This window comes from Colossoma macropomum, unplaced genomic scaffold (assembly GCF_904425465.1).
Source record: "Colossoma macropomum unplaced genomic scaffold, Colossoma_macropomum, whole genome shotgun sequence".
NCBI classification, from domain to species: Eukaryota; Metazoa; Chordata; class Actinopteri; order Characiformes; family Serrasalmidae; genus Colossoma; species Colossoma macropomum.
This window is the reverse complement of record NW_023494789.1, coordinates 14355738-14379927: the sequence shown is the minus strand read 5'-3', so window position 1 is coordinate 14379927 and position 24190 is coordinate 14355738. Positions and strand designations below refer to the sequence as shown.

At 38.8% G+C, this 24190-nt stretch overlaps 2 protein-coding genes and 1 long non-coding RNA gene across 25 annotated transcripts in view; 1 reads left to right on the top strand and 2 right to left on the bottom strand.

Annotated features, from left to right (window-relative positions):
• The window catches only part of dock7 (dedicator of cytokinesis 7), a 75017-nt gene that overhangs the window by 24498 nt on the left and 26329 nt on the right, over positions 1-24190 (top strand). For 16 of the 23 annotated variants that reach the window (XM_036570195.1, XM_036570200.1, XM_036570191.1 and 13 more), the window contains exons 15-23: positions 13223-13340; positions 13829-13899; positions 15344-15482; positions 15586-15687; positions 16601-16687; positions 16787-17018; positions 17191-17355; positions 17480-17649; positions 24069-24158. In XM_036570195.1, coding sequence (XP_036426088.1) covers positions 13223-13340; positions 13829-13899; positions 15344-15482; positions 15586-15687; positions 16601-16687; positions 16787-17018; positions 17191-17355; positions 17480-17649; positions 24069-24158 — 1174 coding nt within the window. Of the gene's footprint in view, positions 1-13222; positions 13341-13828; positions 13900-15343; positions 15483-15585; positions 15688-16600; positions 16688-16786; positions 17019-17190; positions 17356-17479; positions 17650-19024; positions 19118-24068; positions 24159-24190 lie in introns of all 23 variants that reach the window. The other 7 variants (XM_036570213.1, XM_036570212.1, XM_036570203.1 and 4 more) reach the window with 2 other exon arrangements.
• On the bottom strand, positions 568-5162 carry angptl3 (angiopoietin-like 3). Its single transcript, XM_036570216.1, is given in 7 exon segments — positions 568-1385; positions 1488-1760; positions 2450-2545; positions 2701-2814; positions 2905-3016; positions 3116-3226; positions 3800-5162. Coding segments are annotated over 7 exon segments (1386 nt in total). The 5' UTR covers positions 4304-5162; the 3' UTR covers positions 568-1209.
• LOC118807969 lies at positions 12911-14122 on the bottom strand. Its single transcript, XR_005007248.1, has 2 exons — positions 13804-14122; positions 12911-13338 (listed from the first exon to the last, which is right to left on the bottom strand). It is a non-coding gene; the product is annotated as an uncharacterized LOC118807969 (long non-coding RNA).

The window sequence follows — 24190 nt, the reverse complement described above, 5'->3', positions numbered from 1 at the left end:
AACACGGCAAACTACACTAGCATTAGCCTCTTTAACTAAGTGGCTGAAGCTGAAGAAGTCCGCTTTGTTTTCAAGGCAGTGGACGTAAAGAAATGGCCAGTCTTTTGGGGTGAGGCTTAACCTAACACCAGTGTCGATTGCCACACTTCCTCTTGTACCACCTGAGAATCCACCTGACTCCAAGAGCTGCATCAGACAAGTCCACTTTGTCTGCTGCAAAACAAGCTGGTACCAATAGCTGTGTAACTGTAATATTTTCCAAATTCCAGCAGTGTCTGACTATCGGAGGCATGACTATATAGGATGTACCTATGAGACAAACAACTTGAAAAATTCTAGGAAGCTGAAGTTGGCTTCGTAATCAAAATTCCTGTTCCTCCTTAAGTAGTGCAGTGGTTACATTCAGGCACATGTACAGGTGCACACAAGTTAATTTATTATGCAGTGAGCTTTAATTTGCTGCAAGGTTAAAATCAACGTAGCCATACCTGTTGTGAGTTGGTTAAAAGAGGATTTGCTTGTGTGTACAGTTGTTCCACAATGCATGGTTTAACTGAAGACACAATATATGGTTGTTGAGTGTTTCACTTTATTTTTGTTATAAAAATGATGTACCAAGACTATTTCTGAGGACAAATCTGTAAACAAAATACTGTACAGTTGGGTTTGTACAGTGTGTAGCCAGGAGTCAATATGACTCAGTAACATAACAGAGCAAACAGTTACTACTATCATACCACAGTTCTTGACTAATGTAGCGCAAATATGAACACTGCTTAAATACGGTATTAAGTTAAACTGCAATATAAAAACAAGACACTGAAAACTATTACACACATATGCATTGCTATCCACCAACTTTCTTTCTATGGTTACTTAATGTACTATTATATGAGTGGTTTCAAAGTGTATCACAATTCCTAATATCATGCAGCAGGTCACTATTATTACTCCAGAAGTGCATTCAGCTATGCCTGAAATCTCTATTAACAATGTTCTAAATCATTCAGAAAGGATGAGCACATGCAACATCTCCTTTATATCTGCCACTGGTTGATGGCCTGTTGTAGTTGCATCATTCTTTGATGAAGCGTCAGCACTTTTGGACTGAGTGTAGGAGAATGGGGAAACTTCTGTTGGCCAGAGTCACCACTGCCTGTGTGACCTTTCTCATTGATCAAGAGTTGCACAATCAACCAGGTTCAGCGATCATTGAAACTAGGACGATGGCCTAATGGAGATTTTTGTAAATTTGAGGGTATAAGTGCTCCCCCTGCCAGGTCTCCAGTAGATCCCTTTCCTGCGCAGAGAACGACTCCTTGAGCGCGTCCAGGTATACCGCCCATTTAGATTGGTGTCGCCACATGCGTTAAACCACCAACCACCTGTAAATTGTCAAGATTGATTGTAATTCAAGGTTCAAGTGTGTAAAACCAAGACCTGCAAAGCAAGACCTGCAAATAACAATCAGGACAAGAGTGTTTTACCTGTGTAGTTCCGGGCACAATTGGAATCCTCATGATTGTCGTTGTCCTTGTCCTTGGTGGAAAACATCATGCCGGTGTGGTTGCTCATGGCATCCGGCAGGTTTCCAGACAGATGAGTCAGATGGATAGTGTAGTGAGATGCGGGACCATCCAGATTGAACAAATACTCAATGAATCTTTTCTCCTCTTTCCAGTCCTCTAGCTGAATGTTTAGAATATAATCGCCCTGTCTGGCAATAGAGTAGATTTTTGCCAAGCCCAGCCAAAACTCCACTGTAATACAAAAGATGAACATATTGCTTTGAAGTAGAAATTGCAGGCAGTCTTGATATGTGAGGGTAAAAATAGTTTCTTTGTGGTGGAACCTGAAGGTATGTGCTTTGCTAGGCTGTCCTTGGGCCAAATACTGCTGTCAGTCAGCATTTGTGAAGGCTTACAGAGGCAAACCCAATAAGCGTGTTTTGCTTTTCATTAGCATGAAGGGTTCATGACAGATCTTGACAGCAATTTTAAACCTGTTTATTTTGTACCGTTTTATTCTGTCAATCTGCAGCATTCCTTGTCACCGATAGTGAACTTGAGAGGAGTTGATGTCCACGTTTCATCAGAAATGACTTTTGTTCTTCACTGTAGATTCTGACACGCTAAGCTTGTGACAAAATTGTGTCGTAGGACTGACGCCAAACGTTTGCTGCCTGAAGCCTATTTGAAATGCAGTTGGCCCGGCTCCAAGTTTGACTTATGTAATATTTCAAGCTGTATAATGACATGCCAGAGGTGTTCATGTTGTTAGTAGCCCAAGGATGCTATTGTGTCCATAAATAATTTTTTTCAGTAATTGCTTCCATTTGAAGTGTGTATATAAAATATATGTGTGTTTGTGTATGTATGTATGTATATATGTGTGTGTGTGTGTTTGTGTGTGTATACACATATATGTTGGCTTTGTTTTGTGTGCTTACTTTCCAAATTTCCAAATCCAAGTTCATATTTGTCCCAGTTCTGATCAAAATCTACAGAACCGTCCGCTCTGCGCTGAATGACAGTAGCTGCCCCATCTGTAAAGCCAAGAATTGTGGAAAATGTGTAAAGCCTGGATGTTCTGAACACATTTATGGGGGGACAGCAACCGAATGTGTCTTGACTGATTAACAGGCTGTTAGGTGGCCTGGTGACCTCACTGTTGGATCAACTTGGATAGATTGTTTCTTACCTGAGCTGATATCGCAGTACACGTTGAATGGCTCTGATTGATTGGGCTTGATTGGGTAAACTCCACTGTTTCTCTGGCCTCTGTTGAACACTTCACTGCAGTCTGTGGGAAAGTCTGTTAAAAAAGTAAAAAAGGTGTTATACATAGTTCTGATGTTTATTGACTGTGTAATAGTTTCATCTAGTGTTCCCCACTGACTCTTACCATTTGTGTCCATAGCGGTTGAGTTGCTTGTTAGGTACTCTAAAAGTTCTGGTGCCTCTGGAGTTGGTTCTGGAGATTTTTCACCTGTTTCTTGGATAGGTTCGTAGTTAAGCTGAAATCAAAACGGATAAAAAAAATCAGGAAGTATTAATGACTCAACAAGAATGCAGTAATTCAGTTAACCCAAAGCTTTTTATGCAGTGCATAGTACCTTTTCCTCCAAGCTCTTGATTTTGATTTTCTGAGAGTTGAGCTGCTCGTGCTGCTCTCGCACTGACATCAGCAGGTCTTTGATGGTCTTCTCCTGAGAGTCAATCACATCCTGCAACAAACCACTTTTCAGTGCTTGTGTGAGGGAGATTCTTCAGTTTAAAGTCTGACTTTTGGTTTTGGAGCATCTCTTTTTATTCTGCTAGAGAAAAGCAATTCATACAGTCATATGCAAAAGTTTTGGCACCCGTAGTCACATGTAAAAATAAGAACACATCCTCTACAGAGAGCATACTTCTGTACATTTTAATACAGAAGTTAATATTAATTTACTGAATTTAACAAAATTAACTTTTTTCTCATATGTTAAACTCAGCAAATAAGTAGAAATTGTGCACTGAAATTTGCAGAAAAATACCATTTTTGTTCCCTGTAGGATGCCCTAACTTATTTTCATATCAGTCAACAAACCATGTGATTTGGCCAGATTGTTTAAACTTTATCGTATAACTATGTTTTATTTTTACATGTGATTAAGTCTCTAGCTCTTAGATGTGAATGACATTTTGTTCAGATTGGTTGGAATTCATTGAAACCATATTATATAGTGACAAATCCTGTGAGATGGTGAGATATTTGTTGTTTGAGATGGAATTTTTTTGCAGCCTGAAGCAGTTCCACTCACCTTCAGTGCGGTGATCTCTTGAAGCTGCTCTAGAGGCACGATGCTCTGAGACAGGCCCTTCAGCTTCTCCTCCAGACTGCCCACTTTGCTCTGCAGGTGACTGCGCTCCAGCAGAATGCTGTTGATCTTGGAGTTGATCTCGAGTGACAAATTGCGGATCTCTTCATTGTTGGCCTTCAAGAAGGTGGTGGTTTCCTTCAGCTTCTCTTCCTCCTCTTTGATCTCGCTGGTGACGACCGAGAGCTGGTAGAACGAGCGGTCAAAAATGTTCAGCTTCTGGAAGATGTCGTTGATTTGCCCTTTGGTCTTGTGTACGAACTCTCGCAAGCTCTGCCCCAGCTGGAGGAGACCGTTAGCCAGCAGGCGCACGTCATCCAGCATCGCAAAGCGGGACCGGGCTTCCGTCGGTTGCGGAGTGTTATGAACGGGCACCTCTGTGACTGTTTGAGGGGCCGCATTGATGGCACACAAGCTGCCAAAGAAGATCAAGCTAGCAACCTTCATTTTGATTTTAGAGGGCTGCAGCTATTTGTACTAATCTTATCTTATTCGATCTCTTGCTCTTGTTTCCTTAGCTCCCTCTCTCTCACTGTTGTGAGAACAACAGCAAGGGAACTAGTCTGCCTTCAGTGTATATATACCTCTGCACACGGAGGGGAGGGGGAATTCGTCGATCATTAAACTGGTTATGCTTGCTAACCTCCACTCGCCAAAAGAAAAAAAAAATGGTCTCTTGGGGAGGCTCCATCAGAGCAAACATATTACAGCAGCATGCACATCCACCCCCCATACAGCCCACCGTAACCTCCCGCTGCACATCCATAACCCAGCCCGCCTTCCCCGTGGCTCTGCTGCAGCTGATAAGCAGGAACGAACAGTGCCACCAGAGCGCTAATGAATCATCGGCCCCGATCGATCTCATCATCGCCACAGCCACATTCGACTGATGGGACTTGGTACTGAAGTGGGAATTAATAATAAAAGTACGCAATTTATGCCCCTCGGTTTGATTTAATGGCTTGCTGAATCAGCGTCACATTACTCTCTGGTGCCACTATGAGGGTCTGAGGGTGTGAGGATTCTCAGTGTTCACGACTCTGCAGCTGCCCTGCCAGATAGGAGTTTAGGAAATGTACTGTGTATGCTAGGCCGAGGACTTTTACAAAAAACAACAACAACAAAAAAAAAAACTTGGCACACGACTGGTAATGAATGTAATTGGACGCTCTCTTCTCTCTCTCATTCTCTTTCTTTGATCTTTTTACTCTTTCACTCTTTCTTTCCACTTTCTTTCTCTCTTACTGCTATATTTAACTCTCCCCCCTTTCCATCTCTTACTCCTTCTCTCTTTCTTTCTTTCTCTTGGTCCCTTTTGTGCTCTCTCTCTACTTCGTTTTTAATTTTTCCCTTCGTATTTCTGTTTCTTTCTGTCTGTTTCTCTTTTTCTGTCTTTCTTTTTTCTTTCTTCCTTTCTTGCTTTCTCTCTATTTTGTTTTTTTTTTCTCTCATTCTCTTTCTTTGTCTTTTTCTTTTTCACTTGCTCTTTCCCTTCTCTCTCTGTCAGTGAACAGTCTAGAGGGCACGTGTAATCTCTTGATGTACAATAGATTAGTCTGATGTTATCCTGTGAAGCAAATTATATTAGCTCTGTTGTAGTATTTAATTTGAAAGTGGTCTGTGTCCTGAATGCAAATCATTGTTTGGTATCCTTGATGTAATTTAGCGCAAGACTTCTAAAAAATAATCTATATAACCACACATATTAGTCAAAAGCTGTCTGACCCATCACTGTTACCTATTTGTACACATGCGTTTAGCTTTGAAACCATGCATTCTCTGTGTGCAGGACCGAATACTGTGGTCTGTATGTTATCTGTAGTCAGAGCAAACACTGCCTGTGTGTGCTGAGGGGCCAGAATGTAGGAGCTTTAAGGAGGTGGGGGGGGGTTGGAGATTTATGTAATCAGGGTTTGTGTTCACTGAATCTCCCTAAGCTGTTAAAGGCATGATCTTAATCAAATTATGTGTTATAAATTTATGTGTGGTTCTTTTCTTTTATGCTTTTCTTGCCCTCCTTTTCACACTTCTGTTAATGAAGTAAATCTGCACATACTCACATGCTGTAGGGTTTAGTATCCAAATGACATTTGATGTCTGTGGTCCAGGGGGGTTTGCACCATTCATTTGTTATATGTTGTAGAGAGAGTGAAACATCTTTGAGTTTTTCCTTTTCTGCAGCCTTTTTTTGTGCATTTTGTGTTAGATATTAAAGGCAATTGTTTCTTGCGATTGTTTTCACATGTTGTATTGTACTGTAGGGTAGTGTATACATGAGCATTGTGGCCCCTGAACTGTACGTTAGTATTTCCATATTATGACAGTAAAGGGAGACAAAAATGAAAGCTTGTCACATGTAGGCTATTGTAAACTACACGTGAATCATTCTATAGAGGAGTACATCTATCGGCTTTGTGGCTTGTGAAGAATTGATTGGGTCCAACAATCGCGTTGTGACAGGTATTGGTCATAGGAAAGTGTACTCTGTGCACACGAACTGTGGAATCACTTGCCTTGAGGTTACATTCAGTCAGTGATTTCTCTGGTCACTATATCAGTGAAACTACAGCTAAAATGGCACATCCAAACAAACTATTTTAAACCTGGGTTTTATTAAAGCAGTAAGCCACGAGAGGTTGTGCGTTACTGCGGTTTGATCACAGGGAAAGGTGTTGGAAAACAACATACCTAAAACTCTCCTCCCTGTGATAAAATTGCAGTGACGCACCGCATCAAGTGGCTTATTGCTTTTATAATATAGCGGCCAGCGTAAAGTATGATAATAATTTATTAAGTTATTATTAATAAAAATTGACAAGTTTTCCACCAAGAAATGTAGTTACTTTAGAGTATGGTATTGTTGCCAAGCAATCATGGACCATTGAATGAGAAGAGGAAGGTTTCTCATGCTGGGGCTGAATCTCAAATGGCTCCCTGCTCCCTACATAGTGCACTATGTAGAAATTTAAACACTAGCTCCTGCATCCCAGCAGTGCGTAATACAGCCAAACCATAATCATTTGGGATTCAGCTACATCCATACTCGATAAATGATGCGCTATTTGGCTGTAGAGGCTAGAATTTCTAAATATCCGTAGTTAGTACACTGTTTAGGGAGTATGGAACGAATGAAATGAAAGTCTTTAGACTTTTATGCTGCCGTTTTATAGTGAATCATATCGTGAGTACTTTAATCAAGCCTGTAATATTAATGTTGTGTAGCTATCTTTTAGCTTGTTAGCTAGCTGACCAGCCTAGGTCTAGTTAAGAAAATAAGTTGCTAGTCCCTCAGTTTAAACAAAAAACAGGTTCTTACTTCATCGGTGCATTCGGTGGTCCTCGCAAGCAGTGTGAGAGTCAAAGATTATTCCATTAACAGCACAAGGGTTTTTTTGTGACATGCCGCAGTAAGACAGAATTCAGTTGTGAGGGTGTCATAGATGTGCTTATATATATTACAGTGGCTTTGAATGCGGCACATCTAATCAGATTTTAGGACCAGAACTGATCTGTTTTATAAAATAACTGCTGTTAGAGCAAGAGCTTGTATCTCTAAATTGGTAATTTTTCAGGAGAAGGAAAAAACACTTTTAATGTTTAATGTAAATGAATATAACAAGATTTTATTCTGAATAGTTTCTGGGGTGTCAAACATGTCAAACGGTTAGATTTCATGCTATATAGTGTATGATACTGGGAATGGTTTATATAGTTCTGTTTAACAGCCCATGATATTGCTAAAAGTAATAACCACAAATGTTTAGGGAACAAAAAAAACTATCAAAATCAACCTAACTCGGATGGTTGATAAGCCAGACTGTTTGAAATGGCTAGCAAACTTATCCTCCCTTTCATCTCCTGTTTGAGAACTATTTGTTTTCACAGTCAAGTACAATAATAATGGGCAGAGAATGGTAGACCGACATTGCTCAGTGCCAGTATCAGTTACCCATGATTATATCTCAGTTATGCTAACTAATTTGTGAAGACAAAAGATGTCTTCAAAAGATGGCGAGTAGGAAGTCATCTTCATTTGGGAGAAAACGCGTCACAGCACTCTCTTCACAGGATTCAAACAGCTACCAAATGCCGATTGTGAATGGCTAAAACGAATAACTCTCTCGACATAGATGGTTAAAGCTTCCACTTTGCATCTCTATTCGGTTGTAGAGTCCACCTCTACGCGCTTGTAGATAGTCTTGGCTTCCGCAGTTTGCTGGGAGTGATTGTACCATGTTAGAATATTCTCTCTCTTACTCATTTCAGCCAGAAGATAAGAGCTGTAAATAAACTTGTAATGCTCAGTGCATTTAAGTTTGAGACCTAGCCTCGCAATATAACCTGTTCGGCAAGCACAGATGTGCAACATTTAACATTGTTCTTCTGAGGAAAAAATATAAAATATATATATATATATTTTTGGAACCAAAAAATGGATAATTAAATGCAAAAGTAATGTTAGCATTTCTAATTCTGGATCGAAAATGTATCGTATTGTCATGCAAAAATATGTATAGTATTGTGGAATTTGTGTATTGTTACACTGATCATAATGAGAATGCATATGAGAACTGCTGTTTTGGAATCAAAAAACATAGAAAAAGAGGTAATCTGGCAGCGACGAAATGTGAAATAGCTATTTTCCCTACATAATATTTGTCCTTGTACTGTCATAACTGTTCCTCTACATGGTCATGCTGAATGACCCCTGGCTGGACTTGTGACTGCAGCCTGGCCTAGATCCATGCCTGTGGACAGAGCAAACACTGCCAGCCTCCCTGTGTGTGATCAGAGGCCTAGTGGGGTGTAGCAGCATATGAATGAGTCTTCAGAGGGACTGGGCAGAGGGTTTAAAGCAGTGGTTATTAATCCTGGACCTAGAGTACCACTACTCTGTATAATTTAATATTTTCCCTGCTCTAACACACAGTTCAACTCAGGAAAGACTTGTTAATTAAAAGATTGGTTGAATCTGTTGTGTCAAAGCAGGGAAAACACACAGGACTAGGATTAAGAACCATTGATTAAAAAAAAAAAAAGTTTCTGGTGATTGTCCTTGATGAATTAGAAACATTTGCGCATTAGTAGAGGAATTGGAGATGCGGAGATGCATGGGCTTAGCCTGGGTTTCATTTTAATCCTACTTTAAGTTTAACGGTAAACCAAGATTGAATTTAATCCTATGGCTTCATTACTCATTACTAAACTCGTGCCTCTTTGTGCCTTTCAAGCTTGCTTTGTTCTGATCTGTCAACGGTCTAATAATGGTAGTGTTTAACTGTCTAAATTCATTTCGATTCAGGCCTTTGTTAGTTTTCACTGAAAAAGGAAGTTAAATAAAACAGGCTGGATTAAAGATTGGCAAGATAACCATATTTTATTATCATTGTGATAAATGTTTGTGATAACATGCTTTTCTGAGCATATCGTGGATATTATCTGACCTGCAGGAACATTGGCCAACTGCAAGTTTCATTAAAAAGAAATAATTAGTCTTGTTAAATTGGTGTAAGTGCAGCACAGTATGTGAAATGTTGAATAAAAATCATTGTTATTTTGGTGGCAGTTTTTAAATGTGGTGCTGCTACTGCATTGTGTCTGTGTCAGAATATCAGTCTTGCAGTATCATGATATTTTGTCTGTATTGCCCATCCCTAGTCTGGATAATAATTAGTCTCAGGAGTAGCACTGTCATTGTTTACAACACCATGTGCAGTTAACTGTAGGCCATGTTTTTAATCACAGCTTGGTAATTCATGTTGAAAATGAAGTGGTGCCGTGCAAATCATTGCAAAACAAAACCTAAATTAGCAAATGCTTGAAAACTACTTAATCCTCAATGGAGCTGCCTACCCTTAACATTACAGGGGGAATTTACAAACACACAGGTTTAGAAATAGCCTCTATATTTGTAGTGTTAGCTTGTTGTGGTTAACCTCCTCAGGAACTCACTGAGTAAAGAACAAAGTATATAAATGATGTTGGTGTCATTGTAAGGCTGCTGTTAGTGATCCTTTTTTTGAGTGCTGGAGCTGTAGGTTAGCAAGAGTGTGAGATACGAAGAGGACATGGAAAAAGGAGTAGCAGCATTAGATGGGGAGAGATCGGGAGAGTAAGTGCATGAGAGAGGCGTGCTCTCTGGGCCGTGTGTGACCCTGCCGCTCCCAGGAGGTTGAGCTTCACGTCATTGTGGTGTTCACGGCATGTCACCCCAGCTATACGCTCCATGCTCTGCTCTGAGACCTCCTACAGCTCACTAAACCACAGAATCTATTTCAAGCCAGCGCTAAACTTACTGGCAGCGAGCGTCACTTTCCAAAGCTTTTTCCTCTTGTTTTAAGCCTTTTGTGTGAGAACAGAAGTTGCCTTATATAATTTTGATGATGATAAAAGCCTCCAGAGCTGCTTAATACATATATTAGGGCAATTAGTACTTAAGCTTATATCATAGTTCTGTTGTTGAAACAAACCCAGACATAGGTCGAAGGTTCAGTAAATAGAAATTTTACATTGACATGCATGAAGAGAAGCATGCAATTCCACTGACCTGTCTGATGGCCATTGTTACACAGTGTGGACTGTTGGGGGTAAAGGCTCGCAAGAACCCCCATACCTTATAGGGAATAACGGACTTTTAGGCGCCCAGGGTTCCTCTGTGGCACGTGGAAGGCCATATATGGCAGTCTATACTGTTCCCGAATGCAGAACAGAGCCAGAAGGCTGATGCTCTGCTTTAGCTCAAAGGTTGACACACTGGTGGTGATAATGGTGCCACAGCGTCCACCCTATCATGTATGCCGTCATATGGGTCATATTGTATTACATCATGTACTCTGCTGTTTAAAATTTTGGAATCACTGTTCAGACATTGTAATTATTTCATTGTTATAAAAAGCTATTTTTGTTGCAGATAAATGTAGAAATTGTTCTAATATGCTAGCCCTGTAAAGCCTTACACATTTCATGTAATTCATAAGAAACTAGAACCCTATAAAAAAATAAGAGTAAAATTAATGATAAAATGATATTAATAAAATTAATATCCAGAATGTATCATGTCTCAAACGTGATGGTCGAATCTCAAGGTTGATAACTAAACAAGTATTAAAAATAGATAATTACAGTACTTAATTCATTATTTTATTATAGTTTGTTGTGATATGACATTCTACAGTCGGAATAGCTATTCATTGTGTTTTTTGCTAACGTTAAGTTGCCACATTTTAACCCTGGAGTGAGTTACCGTTAACTCAGTTAACCGTTAACAGTTCTGAAGTTTCTTCTGTAGTTTTCTAATGATGGGTGCAAAATGTAAATGAGTGTAAAAATGATAATTATTTGTAGCTTTGATGTAAAATTTGTACCTTTTAAACTCATAGGACACATGATATGTGGACTGCTGAAACCCCTTAAAGCTGAGGGAGTGTCTACAAATTTCAAGTCCAAGCACAACGCACCAGAATGAAACTTTATGAACTTATACAAGCTTTGTAGCAGATAGAACACAAATGATGCCCAACCAGAGTTTTGAGAAGACCTCAATTTAATGATTATTATTGATGAGGAATCTCAGTCTCAAAAGATGTCTACGCGATTGAGCTTTTGAGTTTGGTGTTGTATGCAACAGATTTTTAACAGATGAGGCAAAATCTCAGGAGAGCAATATAGTCTTTTAATACGACTTGCTTGTGCACAGTTACTGAGCTGAATTAGAAATTCCTGGCACACCTGTGTTTTAGTCTCAGTGTACCAGAATTTTTCATTTCCCTGTTAAAATCACACCAGTATTTTCTTGGAAAATTATGTCTAAACTTGTCACCTTTTTCACTGCTCACAAGCTTGCATTTCTAAACTCTCACAATTTATTTTGAATATCTTTATGTTTGAAATTTTTCCCACATATTGTCCCACTTAGATGTGGCTGCTTAGATGTTTCCCTAAACCTGAGATCAGTGACCGTTTTTGTGAGGCACAATATAAGATGCTATTGTTCCCGCATTCTCTGTAGTTCTATATCACACCATATTTGAATAACTGAATGGACGTACACATTGTACACAAAGCGCAGACAATTAAATAGCCCAGAACCTCATTTTAAGTAGCCTATATAATCACTTAATCCAAAAGTAACAGAAGGTAACCAGGTTACATTTCTTTGATATAGTAATCCTTTGGATTAAGTTACAGATTACATTTTTCAACAGGTAATCAGTATCTGTACAGGAATACATTTTTAAGAAACCCTCCCAACCCTGGTCATTTAATAATTTCTTGTTAAAGCTGCACTTTGTTAGATTTGGAGACCTCTCTGGTGGAAATGCGTAATTGCATGCACACTTTTTTAATGTTGGTTGTGCTTCAGACCCCTTCCTTGAGTGCATGAATCTTGTGATTGCAAGCATATTGAAAGAGTAAGAAAAGACAAAACTTGGTGAAGGATGCATCTTCCGAAGATGCAAGTGAATTATCATCATATCTTTATCAGTGTAATGTTGATTTTTACTTGTGAGACCTAAACATCGAGCCAGGCCTTGTTTTTGACGCTGTGCGTGTGACATTAATATGTAAAGATATGTGACGTGGTCTGAAAAACTCTTGCAAATGAATATTTCAGGCTTTACAGGGTGACTCGCAGCAGTGCATGCACACCATATTTTAGCGTGTTTTTTTTCCCCTTCTGACTTAGTAATGCTAGTTCTTTCAATTTTAACAAAAAATCTGACACAGTGCAGCTTTAAAATACTAGACCTGATGAAATGAAGCATCTGAAGTGGGATGTCTGGGCTATAATATTGAAATCTAAATTGTTTAAATTATTATATACAACATCTAAATTATTAATTTGATAAGTAGTTCCAGTCTCATGGTAATGTCAACCTTTAATCTAAAAAAAAAAAAAATTCCTGCTCTAACTATGAATGGCCCAGAGAGAAATGATGTGTACACTGTAACACCCTGACTTCTCTGGCCAGGTGTAGTCCTGTAAATGAACTCATGAAGGACCAGATCTGGCATCTCCTGAGACATTCACAGGCTTAAAGGGGGAAAAAAAAGTATTTATGGCATTTTTATTTACTGTACTTGACTGCCCAGAGCTGTTTCAGCAGTGAGGCTCATATGTTACCAGAGTTTGCTGTCAGATGGGCAGTAAACTGCTTTAACCCATTATCATCTTGCTCTCACAGTTAAAGCCACAGATCTGTGAGTGTATATATACATATATATGTAATGTATAGAATAATATATATTGTATGTACTTTAAAATGTAGACAGTGGTCAACACAAAACTTGCCTTCCAGTTTTAAGTTGCATTATGTGACACAGTGTTTGAAAGTCTGCTCCTCTCTCTCCCCTTGTGCCTGTTAGGAACCTGCTGTATGTGTACCCACAGAGCCTGAATTTCGCCAATCGACAAGGCTCTGCCCGCAACATCACGGTGAAAGTGCAGTTTATGAATGGAGAGGACCCCAGCAATGCCATGCCTGTAAGTGATGATGTAGGCCCTTATAAGTATGTGCATGCACACCATACATTTAAGTAGTTTACATTGAGTCAACATTCTGACTACTGTGTACAATTATATTACTACAACAGCCACTATAAGACCTTACACTATAATACCCACACTAATAGCCACAGATTTACTGAGGTTTGGCTAGGATCCTTGAGACTCATTTGCGAATTACAGCCCTCTGCTATATTAGCATTAACAAATAATGACAGTGATCAACGACTAAGAAATAAAATATTGTGCAGCCTTCTCCTTCTCTGGCTTGTGAGCCGTCTTTTGCATTAACAGTACTGCATTCACACTTATCAGCATTGTCTCTTTAACCTCTTCACTTTATATTTCAGTGGAATAGTGTTGTTTAGAACTCTCTGTGGTTGCAGTAGTTTGTTACTGTTGCACTACTAAATATATTTAGCATGTTAAGCTGTATACTTACTGCCTTTTATTCCATAATTTTCCAGGTGATCTTTGGTAAATCCAGCTGTGCAGAATACTCAAAAGAGGCATACACTGCTGTGGTCTATCATAACCGGTGAGTTGAGTTCCAAGGCAGCAAAATTTCCATTGTCTATAATGGTGATGACTTGTACATCCATGCCATTCATCTTAATATGTTGCTGTGTACGTTCAGTGCTCCCTTATATGTTGAAGGTTTCTAATTCTGAGCAGGTAATTCTTCCATCTCAATGCTAATTTAATGGCTGGGTCCCACATGATGTCATTAGATTTTCAAACTTTGCCACATCAGCTGATGTTAAAGTCTGGAGGCCACTGGAAGTTGTGACACAAAGTAAATGTTACAATTTTCATCACCTCACCACACCTTTAGAATGGACTGCAGTTCCACTGAAGCTGTTTTTCATTTTTTCCATGTATGTTATGTGGTTTGGTTTTTTTACTTTAAACCTACACCTGTACTAGACAAACTGTAAATCAGACATCTCATTTGCAGTCTGAACCTGTGGTAAAGTTGTGGCACTTACTGGGATTTCACAATGAAACATTAACTATACTAGAATAAGGGTTAGAGAGTCTGTTCAGGTCATCAGGTAAACATGATGAAAAAGCCATGTTGCTTGGCACAGGGATGTCCAGCTAGGTGTTCTCTCTGTATTTGTCCACTTTGTAAAAGAGGTGACTAAAGACAAACATTTAATCATGTTTTATGTTCCTGAAGTTCAGAAGTGACAAATACTTGCAGAGATAAGGACTATCACGTACGGATGCACAAAGGGAATTTTTTCCCAGGCAATTTCTTTTTTTTTCTTTTCTTTTTTTTTATTTCTTGTTACTGCAGTTTTGTAACTTGCAGTACTGTGGCAAAAGTCAGAGACTACACTTTCAATTATTTAATTTCCAGTCAAGACAGCCATTAAAATACAACTAACTTTTAAGACAGAACTTTGGAGGCATGGAAAAATATCCCTGCGCATTTCTTTGAAAAACTGAAAGCAAGTGTCCTGAAAAGAATAAAAGCTGCAATAACAGCTTAGAATGGATGCACTACATACTGAAAATATTGATATTATATTTAGTTGTTGCTGTTCTGTTAAATATGATTTCTTAATGTTAAAAATGATTGCCTAGTACTTAGAGGCTGTTTTGACTGCAAATTAAGTATATAAAAGGTCTCGGGTGACTTTTATCCAATGCTGTAAGTAAAGTAAGCCATGTACGTGCACTCGTGCTGTTTTTGAATGCTGCTGTTACACCTAATTATGCATGATTATTGTGTTGAATAGTCAGTTGCCTCTTACTTTAGAAGCATTTCTATTCATGCTATTTAAATGGGCAACAGATTTTCCATTTATGAATGTATTAGTTTCTTTATGAATTTATGAAAAAAAAGGCCCATTAAATACTTTTGTCTAATGAAAGTACTGAAAATATCCTTGTGTGTTTCAGGATCAATGCATCCCTGCTGTTCTGGCTTATCTAGTCCAGCTTCCTTACATGCTTCCTGTGTATCTTACTAGTTCCCCAGATTTCCATGATGAGGTTAAAGTTAAGCTGCCAGCCTCTCTGACTGACCATCACCACATCCTCTTCACGTTCTACCACGTCAGCTGCCAGCAGAAACAAAACACTCCTCTAGAAACTCCAGTTGGATACACGGTATATGCTTCCAAATTTATTGATAAGCAGCACTTTATACTCAAACACACAGGCACATTCTTAAGTCTTTGGCATGTTTCATGTCTTTTCTTCTCCCTGGCAGTGGATCCCTATGCTGCAGAATGGACGTCTGAGAACGGGCCACTTCTGCTTACCGGTGTCTCTGGAAAAACCACCCCAGTCTTACTCTGTTCTCTCTCCTGACGTAAGACCCATTTTGATGCTCAAATACAGAAAGATTCTATGGAGTCAGTCTTAGTCCGACGCGTAAACACATCTTTTGTTTAGTGTATATATGCAGCTAAGAAACCCCTCTGACTGAATCACGCACTCCACTGTACCTTCTAAATTCTCCAAAATTGTAATTTTCCAATATTGAATGCTCTAATAAACTGAAAATAGAAGCATTAATATGTTAACAAAAGAAACTATTTTACTGTTTCACAAAATACACTTGCTGCATTAGGAACACTATACTAATACTGGGTAGGGCCTCACTTTGCTCTCAAAGCAGCCATGGATTCCACAAAATGTTGGAAACATTCACAGATTATGGTCCATGTTGACATGATTGCATCATGCAATTCCTGATTTTTCAGGTGCACTTTAATGCTGCAAGTCCCTGTAAATGATAATGTGAACGTTAGAGGTATTGGGTTGGATTTTGAGAGAATTTTTGGACTACATCATGTGTCTTTACATATTAACGTCACATGCACAGCCTCAAAAGAAGGTCTGGCTCAATATTTAGGTCTCAAATGCAAAATCAACATTACACTGATGAAGATATGATGACAAGAAGTAGATCATTTCTTACAACCTCAGAAGACATGTCCTTCACCAAATTTTGACAGAATTCTTTTTAAACACTCTCTTAACGTGCTCACAATCATCAGATTCATCTGTTCAGGGAAGGGATTCGAAACACAAACTTACAAAATGTTCTTCCAAACATTTCCACTAGACAAGTCTCCATATCCCCAAAACCTATATAGTGTAGCTTTAAGCAGACTGATGCAGTTTGTAGTGCAGTAGTCAATGCATTGATTTTTAACATTTTGTCAAAATGTTCTTTGTAATGCAATTGCTGTTTTTGTTTCATTCATATATTTTTGCAGGTTCCTCTTCCTGGTATGAAGTGGGTGGATAACCACAGAGGAGTGTTCAATGTTGAAGTTGTAGCCGTGTCCGCTATCCACACACAGGTAGCAAAACTCTAATACTTAGATTTCTTAAAGGGCTTATGTTTCTTGCATTTCTGCTTCTTTTAAGTTGCTGAATTTTATCTTTCCCCCCATCCCCAGGACCAATATCTGGATAAGTTCTTTGCGCTGGTGCATGCTCTGGACGAACACATGTTTCCAGTGAGGATCGGAGATATGCGTATCATGGAGAACAATCTGGAAGCGGAGCTGAAAGCAAGCATCGCAGCATTAAGCTCCTCCCAGCTGGAGCCTGTGGTGCGCTTCCTTCACCTGCTGCTGGACAAACTGGTACTGCTGGTGGTGCGGCCGCCCGTCATCGCAGGACAGATCGGTACCACCTCGCCCTAATCTATTTATCTTTATAATTAACTACCTTATTTACCCCTATCATTAAAAAACTGTCTTGAGACTAGATTATTGATGATGAATGCTCTCACCTGTCCTCCCTTCTCATTTTAAATCTTCTTCCTCTCGTTCTGCTTCTGTATGTTTTTTCATTGCAGTAAATCTTGGTCAGGCCTCTTTCGAGGCGATGGCATCCATAGTGAACCGTCTTCATAAGTACCTGGACACCAGCCAAGACATGCACGGCCGCAACAGCCTCCTTTCATCATACATCCATTATGTCTTCCGTCTGCCCAACATGGACCCAAACTCACCTTCCCCAGGTACGCCTTCTGGTCTCTTATGTTAGTTGGACCATATATGATCATTTATAAGGAATAAACATTATCGTTGCTCAGATAAGAAAGTGCTAACCTTTTCTGGCCTCTGCTGTGTCCATGGCAACAGGCCCTGGAGGCTTGGGTGGTTCGGTGCATTACGCCACTATGGCCCGTTCTGCTGTCAGACCTGCCAGCCTCAATCTCAACCGCTCCCGTAGCCTTAGCAACAGTAACCCAGACATCTCTGGCACGCCCACATCCCCAGACGATGAAGTGCGCTCCATTATCGGCAGTAAGGTAGGAACGCTTATGCTTGGCGCTGGCATTATGAGAAAGTTTTGTGTTTGCCTAAAGCTAGCCAGCTTGTTCAGCTAATGCTTTACATTGCATATGCAGTTTAGCGGTTTAAACATTTTATCAGGAGCTGTAAGCAAATGCACCCTAGTGTGTAATCTATTTTATAGCACACCCGATTTATATGTGCATCTGCTTAGATTGCCTACGTTTTCTCACATCAGCTTGTCAACAAAGTTCATGTTACAGTGATTTAGGTATTTCATTTGGGTGAAGCATATAGCCAATAGCTCATTCCAGTGACATTTCATAGCTTCCCCAGCAAACTTTATTAATAAGCATGTTTGGAATGCTGTGACTCCTCTTACATCAGTGGTGGTAATATATCTCTGCATTACAGAAGGCCCCATGTAGTGCTGTCTAAACTGGCAGCATTTCTCAGCACTGTTGCATTTCAACCCTATGGCTCACTGGTAGGGCAAACATCAGCTAGAACATCTTATCTGTGTAACCCCTGTAACATCAACCTACAGACAACAGGAAAACATTGACATCAACTGCAGTGCAGTAAATCGGATGCAGAGATCGACTTATTGCAATGCAGTGAAGCAGATACACAACTTTCACATATAGCAGTCTGTATGTAATCAGAATCTGTAATGGAAAACACGGTCGATTTTTTGTGGTCAGATAATGGATTGGCTGAAAATAATCTGTGCACTAGCAAAACCATTTGATTTGAATAGGCTTTTATTGCACATATGTTGGCCTAATGTTTATAAATGGAGACACATGATGCAATGAAAGCTCATTTTATTTTCTGTGATGTAGAATTGATATTTATCCACGTACTTGCCCTGTGTGATGTACTGTTGTTTACTAAATGCAGAGAACTACACCAGAAATATGAACGGTTTAAGAAGAAAGTTTTGTTTTGTAATTAGTTCATTACAATTAATAAAAAACAGTCTGAGTGTGACTTTTGAAATGTGTTTTAGGTGCAAACTTTTGACTTTGACATTTACCTAACTTGTTTTTAAATCAGTATTGCTGCCTTGTACCTTTTGTGATTGTGAATGCTCTGTTACATTGAATGAAACTGCTGAAAAATGTTTTCAATCCTTCCAAACTAAACTCTCAAATCCTGTTTAATGAAGTGAGCTGTAATTGCTAACAGTCTAACTTTTCTCTGAGTAAGCTCCATGTTGGGTGTTTGCAGTGATGACTAGTTTTGAACTAAATGACTTTTATCCCCTTTTGCTTACCCGTGGCATTGACCTGTAACTTTTGACTTGTCGCTGTTCCCCTTGCTTGCTTGCTCCTGCCCGTGACCTTGTGACCATGTGACCCCTTCGCTTCCCTCCCCCTTGGCTCGCAGGGCTTAGATCGCTCCAACTCCTGGGTGCACACCATGGGCTGCAAGAGCGCCCCCTGGGGGACCAGCCCTGGCTCAGCTTCTGATACTATGCAGGTCATTCAAAAATCCAACCCCATGGAAAGAAACAAAAAAACACCTTACACACCCGCCCAGCACCACTAAAGAATACAGTACCCACAATCCCTGTTTTTAGATCCCGTGTCCTCACTCAGCAACTCCTGCTCCCTGTATTCACAATGTCCATGCAGTCTGTGACTGTAGGTAAAGCCCAATTAGACTCTCAACCACTAGGCTGGTACAGACCATCCTGAATCTCATGAGCTTTCACTTTGTTGCACTCTATAGATTCAGTCTGGCATTCCTCCAGTTAGGCCATATGGGCTTAGAATGAATATTGATCTCAAGCTTGTTAGTCAGTAAGTCAGTACGCTCTCAGAAATGGTGGGTTAATCAACAAAGCCCTTTTTGTGTTATCAGTGTTTTAACACATTTTGTGTCAGGCCACAAAAATGACATACTGTACTGTCCAAAAGTCTTCTGAGAAAATGATTTGAAAATGATTTGTAAAATCATTCATCTGGAGAAATTAGCATTTATTTGTTCAAAGAAGCACTAACATTATAAAAATACAAATAAATATTGTGATATACTTTGTGATTTAATGTCTGTCAGTGTGTTAGATTAACCATTTCCAGACCTCTCCTTAATGAAGTCCAGTATTTACATCCAAGACCAATTTTATCTAATCATCCCATCAGTGAATAAATCAGTTGTGTAACTTGTAACTTTAAAAACTAAGAAGAATCCGGTTACATTTTTCTGTGCTTGTCTATTTGTATTTTTTCTAATGTTAAGCAGTATTTTTACCGGCAAAAATACACTTATTGTGAAGATAAATGGTTTTGAATGGTTTTCTTGGCTGCCTAAGACTTTTGCACGGTTCTATATCTCTTGACACAAACTGTGCAATTAGAATATATCTTTATGTTAAAATTACACCAGTTTGACACGCTACGTTTATAAAACAATTTTATAAACAAATGTTTTGATGATTTTCTAAGTGAGAATAAATTAACACATCCTCTACAGGGAACAAATTTGACTATGGGATTTTTCTATAAATTTCAAAGCACAATTTTTTATTATTTGCTGAATTTAACATATTGGCTAAAAAAAATAAAATTAATAAAATTGAAACATGGAACAAAGTTCTGTAACTTTTGTACATGCTACATTTTATAGTTTTTTCCAATATGTTAATTTAAAAAAAATAATAAAAAAGGTTGTGCAGAAGTGTGTTCTGAGTAAAGGATGTTATTTTCAATTCAACAACATAATTTGACCAGAGGAGTGCACACTTTTGCATATGACTGTGTAAGTAGTACAGACATTGCATATACTAGAGCCAGTGTCAGCTGAGATTGATGGCCTGTGGTGTTATCTGTTTCAGAAAAATATCTCTTAGTATGGCACTGTTTAGCTAAAACTGAGTACAAAGTAAAGATCTATATTGTACATATAAAATTACATCTGCCTATATTTTCAGTTGTCAAAATGTTTAGCTGCTTAAAATCAGTAATGGTATTAGCCACAAAATTATCAGTCGGCTTGTGTGTCGGAGTCTCTTCTGGACCATGCTAGTACCTCACGTAGCTCATCATAACACGCTGAACCGACCAAAAAGGAAAACGGCTGCCTAGGCCAGGCTAAATCCATGGAGCAAAGCAGAATGAAAGCTTTTGAGATTTACGCTACTCAACCACTATCTGCTACACTGAAAGGCTGTAGCAATCAGATGTGCTTCTGACGGTTCTCATGTTAAGCGCTATTCAAAGTGGTTTAGTTTTACCAGCAGAGGTTCTGTAATGTAATTTGTAATTGATTTGACTGGCTCATTCATAGAGGTGAAAGTTTGTTTCGTTTCCTTGAATTAGAACAGATAACCCAGTTTGAAAGGTCATAGCCTGGATGTTTAATGTTCGTGCCAGTTTTGTGCAATAGTCACCACTCTCAGTAACAACATGGTCATGTCTGCCTGGATTGGAACAGGATTGCTTTTACTGAGGGAGCTCTAGGTTCAAACAGTTACAGAAAGTTATTTACAACAGTTATTACTCAAATTTAGTAAAATCTGTAGACGTAGTACATTTATATTGGATTAAATAAATGGATCTCAACCACAGTCATTTGAATTACAGTACTTTTCTACGTAAAACTAACTGTAATCTAGACTGTTGAAAAAACTACAGTACCGGAAAGTCAGCCTAATATTAAAGCCCCAGGGAACCTAAATTAATGTTTTCTTTCTAGATGGATTGCTTTTGTGGGCACACAATATACACATGCATTGTATTTGCTGTGAATAACGGTCCAATCCTCAGCAAATTGGCCAATGTATTTTAATAGTTTGAGGTAAACTGGTTAGTCCTAATCTTGAGTCACATATACATAAACAGTATCCTCACCAATCACAAGGCTGATGTAATTTGTCTCGCCTACACAGCTCCAACAAAACTTGTGTTCCCCTGCAGTCTTTTTGTTTGAGTCAGAGGAACTTACTGCAAGAAAAATAACATTGAGCAAAAGCTAACGAAGTATGCCTAACTGAGCTATCAGGCAACCTTAGCTGTCTGTCATTCATCCATCAATCTGTCCTTTCATCCCTTCATTTGTTCAGCCAGCCATGCCTGCATTACGTGAGTGTGTATCAAACAGTAAACTGAATAAGAATCTTACCTTCTTTAAGACTTGCTGAATGCAGAAGTTTGGACACCCTGATCAAATTACATGTGTTTTTGAGTTGTAAGAAGTGCACATCCCTTACAGGGAATTCACTTCTGCACCTTTTAATGCACAATTACTGTTTATTTTCTAAATTGAACATATTGAGAAAAGAAAATCATTTATATATATATATATTCACTTTTCTTCATCATTTGAGCTCAGCAGCTGACCTTTACATTGTGTGAAGGTTTCAAGATGGTTGGACGAATACAAATGCTCCAGAATTGCTTAGAATAAAATCTCTTTCCATTAACTTACATTCAAAGTAAATGTTTTTGCCCTCTCCTGTAAAGTTACTATTTTGGAGATAATTGTTTTTCTTTGGACAGCGACGATACATAAAATGTGACCTGTGCAAAAATGTCATATTAGGTTTGTTTCCTGTAGAGGATGTGTAACTAAATTTCACTTAGAAAATGAATAGGACATGTGATTTGACCAGGGGTGTTCAAACTTTCGCAGGCAACTGTAAAAGCCAGATAATTGTTTTAGTAAGTCATAAACCCAGGGTCTTTAATGTATCCTGCATATCATCACTGTCCAAAGAAAAACATGTATCTCCAAAATAATAAATGTAAAGGGCAGCTGCTATGTTTCAAACAATGTAGAATAATAAAAACCAACAAAGAATATTCGGACCACGCCCACACAGTTCTCAGATATTCAATTTTGGTATCATACAACCATTTGTGATGTTTTACACTGTGTTCCCTGGGACTTTAAATAGGTTCTACTAGAGACATGTAGGTCAGTTAAGTTTAAAAGAAATTTGATATGAGTGTGAGGAAGCACAGTAAATGGCCACTCTTCCTTATGTTGAAGGAGGCAAGATGCTGTCCCCATTGTGAATTAGTGTTTTTGTTTTCCTATCATTTTGATTTACCCTACTTCTAACACTAAAAGTGGTTGAGAGGTTAAATCATTTCCCTGCCATCCATCCATAAGTTTTCCATTCTACTTTCATTCCTTCTTTTTTTTTTCTTCTGCTAAACCCTCATATTTTCTCCTCTCCATTGCCTTTATCACACTATGAGCACTGCATGGCCACCAAATGACTAAACCCACTCTCACTCACTCACTATGGCATGTTGTGAGATGCTGCATGTGAATGTGTATGTATGAGAAAGATGGAGAGAATTTTTTCTGTATGTATGTATGTTTTTATTTGTGTCTGTCTGTCTTATGGAAATGATTGATTATTTCAGTTCATATGGCTACTTATGGGAGTAACTTTTTTGCCTCCCTCAAAGAGATGAATGTATTCCTGAGCTTTCCGACTAGCATTCCGAATTTTTCTTAAATAAGTAAATAAATAAACAACCGATGCGTACATTCAAAGCATTCCATTCCACATAGTTTAAACCTTTTTTTCCTTTTTTATACTGTTTTTTTTTAATACTATCAGTATCCTAACCAGTTTGTAACTTTGTGGGATGGAGGGTGTCTGTGTACACAGTGCTGTGCAAAAATCAGAGACCACCCTTCATTCATTTATTTTCCAGTCAGTTTGGCCATTAAGTACATGTTATTCATTTATCTGGAGATATAAGATCCTTAGGTAAACAGTAATTAAAGCTTTCATATTTGAGAGACAGGAGAAAATCAATTTCCACTCTTGCTTCAGATCTGAAAAAATCCACAGGTGTTTCTGTCCATCCTTCCACTGTGAGAAGACAGCTCAGCACTATGAGACTGAAAGAATGTGTAGCTGTTAAGAAGGCCTTACTGAGAAAAAGAAATAGACAAACAAGAAGAAAATTTGCACTAGAGCAACGAATCTGAGATGTTGAGTAAGGTTTTTTTGACTGATGAGTCTAAATTTGTTTTTAGTATTACTTTGATAGTGAGAAGCACTAAGAACTAAAAATAACACTGCATATTTCTTTGAAAACCGAAAGCAGGCCTCCAAAAATAATGGCCTATTGTAGGCACAATAAATACAGAAATTGTTGATGTAATTTAATTGTTGAGGTTGCTTGATGTTTTTTTGCTTTTTTCCTTAAGCTGAAAATAACCAAACTTGTACTTAATGGCTGGTTTGAATGGAAATGAATGAAATAAAAAGTGCTGTCTGACCTTTGCACAGTGCTGTGCTGTGCTGTTATAGTTTGTGCTGTCTTTTACTGTGTTATGTTCTGTCTTTAGGGTGTGTGTGTGTATGTATGTGTGTAGTTGTGTCTATCTGAGTAGCAGATGGCACCACACACTCCTGTCCTTCACACTAATCTGTTGTCACCCTTCCATTCATCCCCACCCATAGGCCATGGAGCGCAGTGGCAATCGCATGTCATCGCACACTGAGAGCGCCAGTTTCTTGCAAACTTTAACAGGACGCTTGCCGACCAAAAAGGTAGAGACCCAACACCGTGGAGGGGAGGAGCC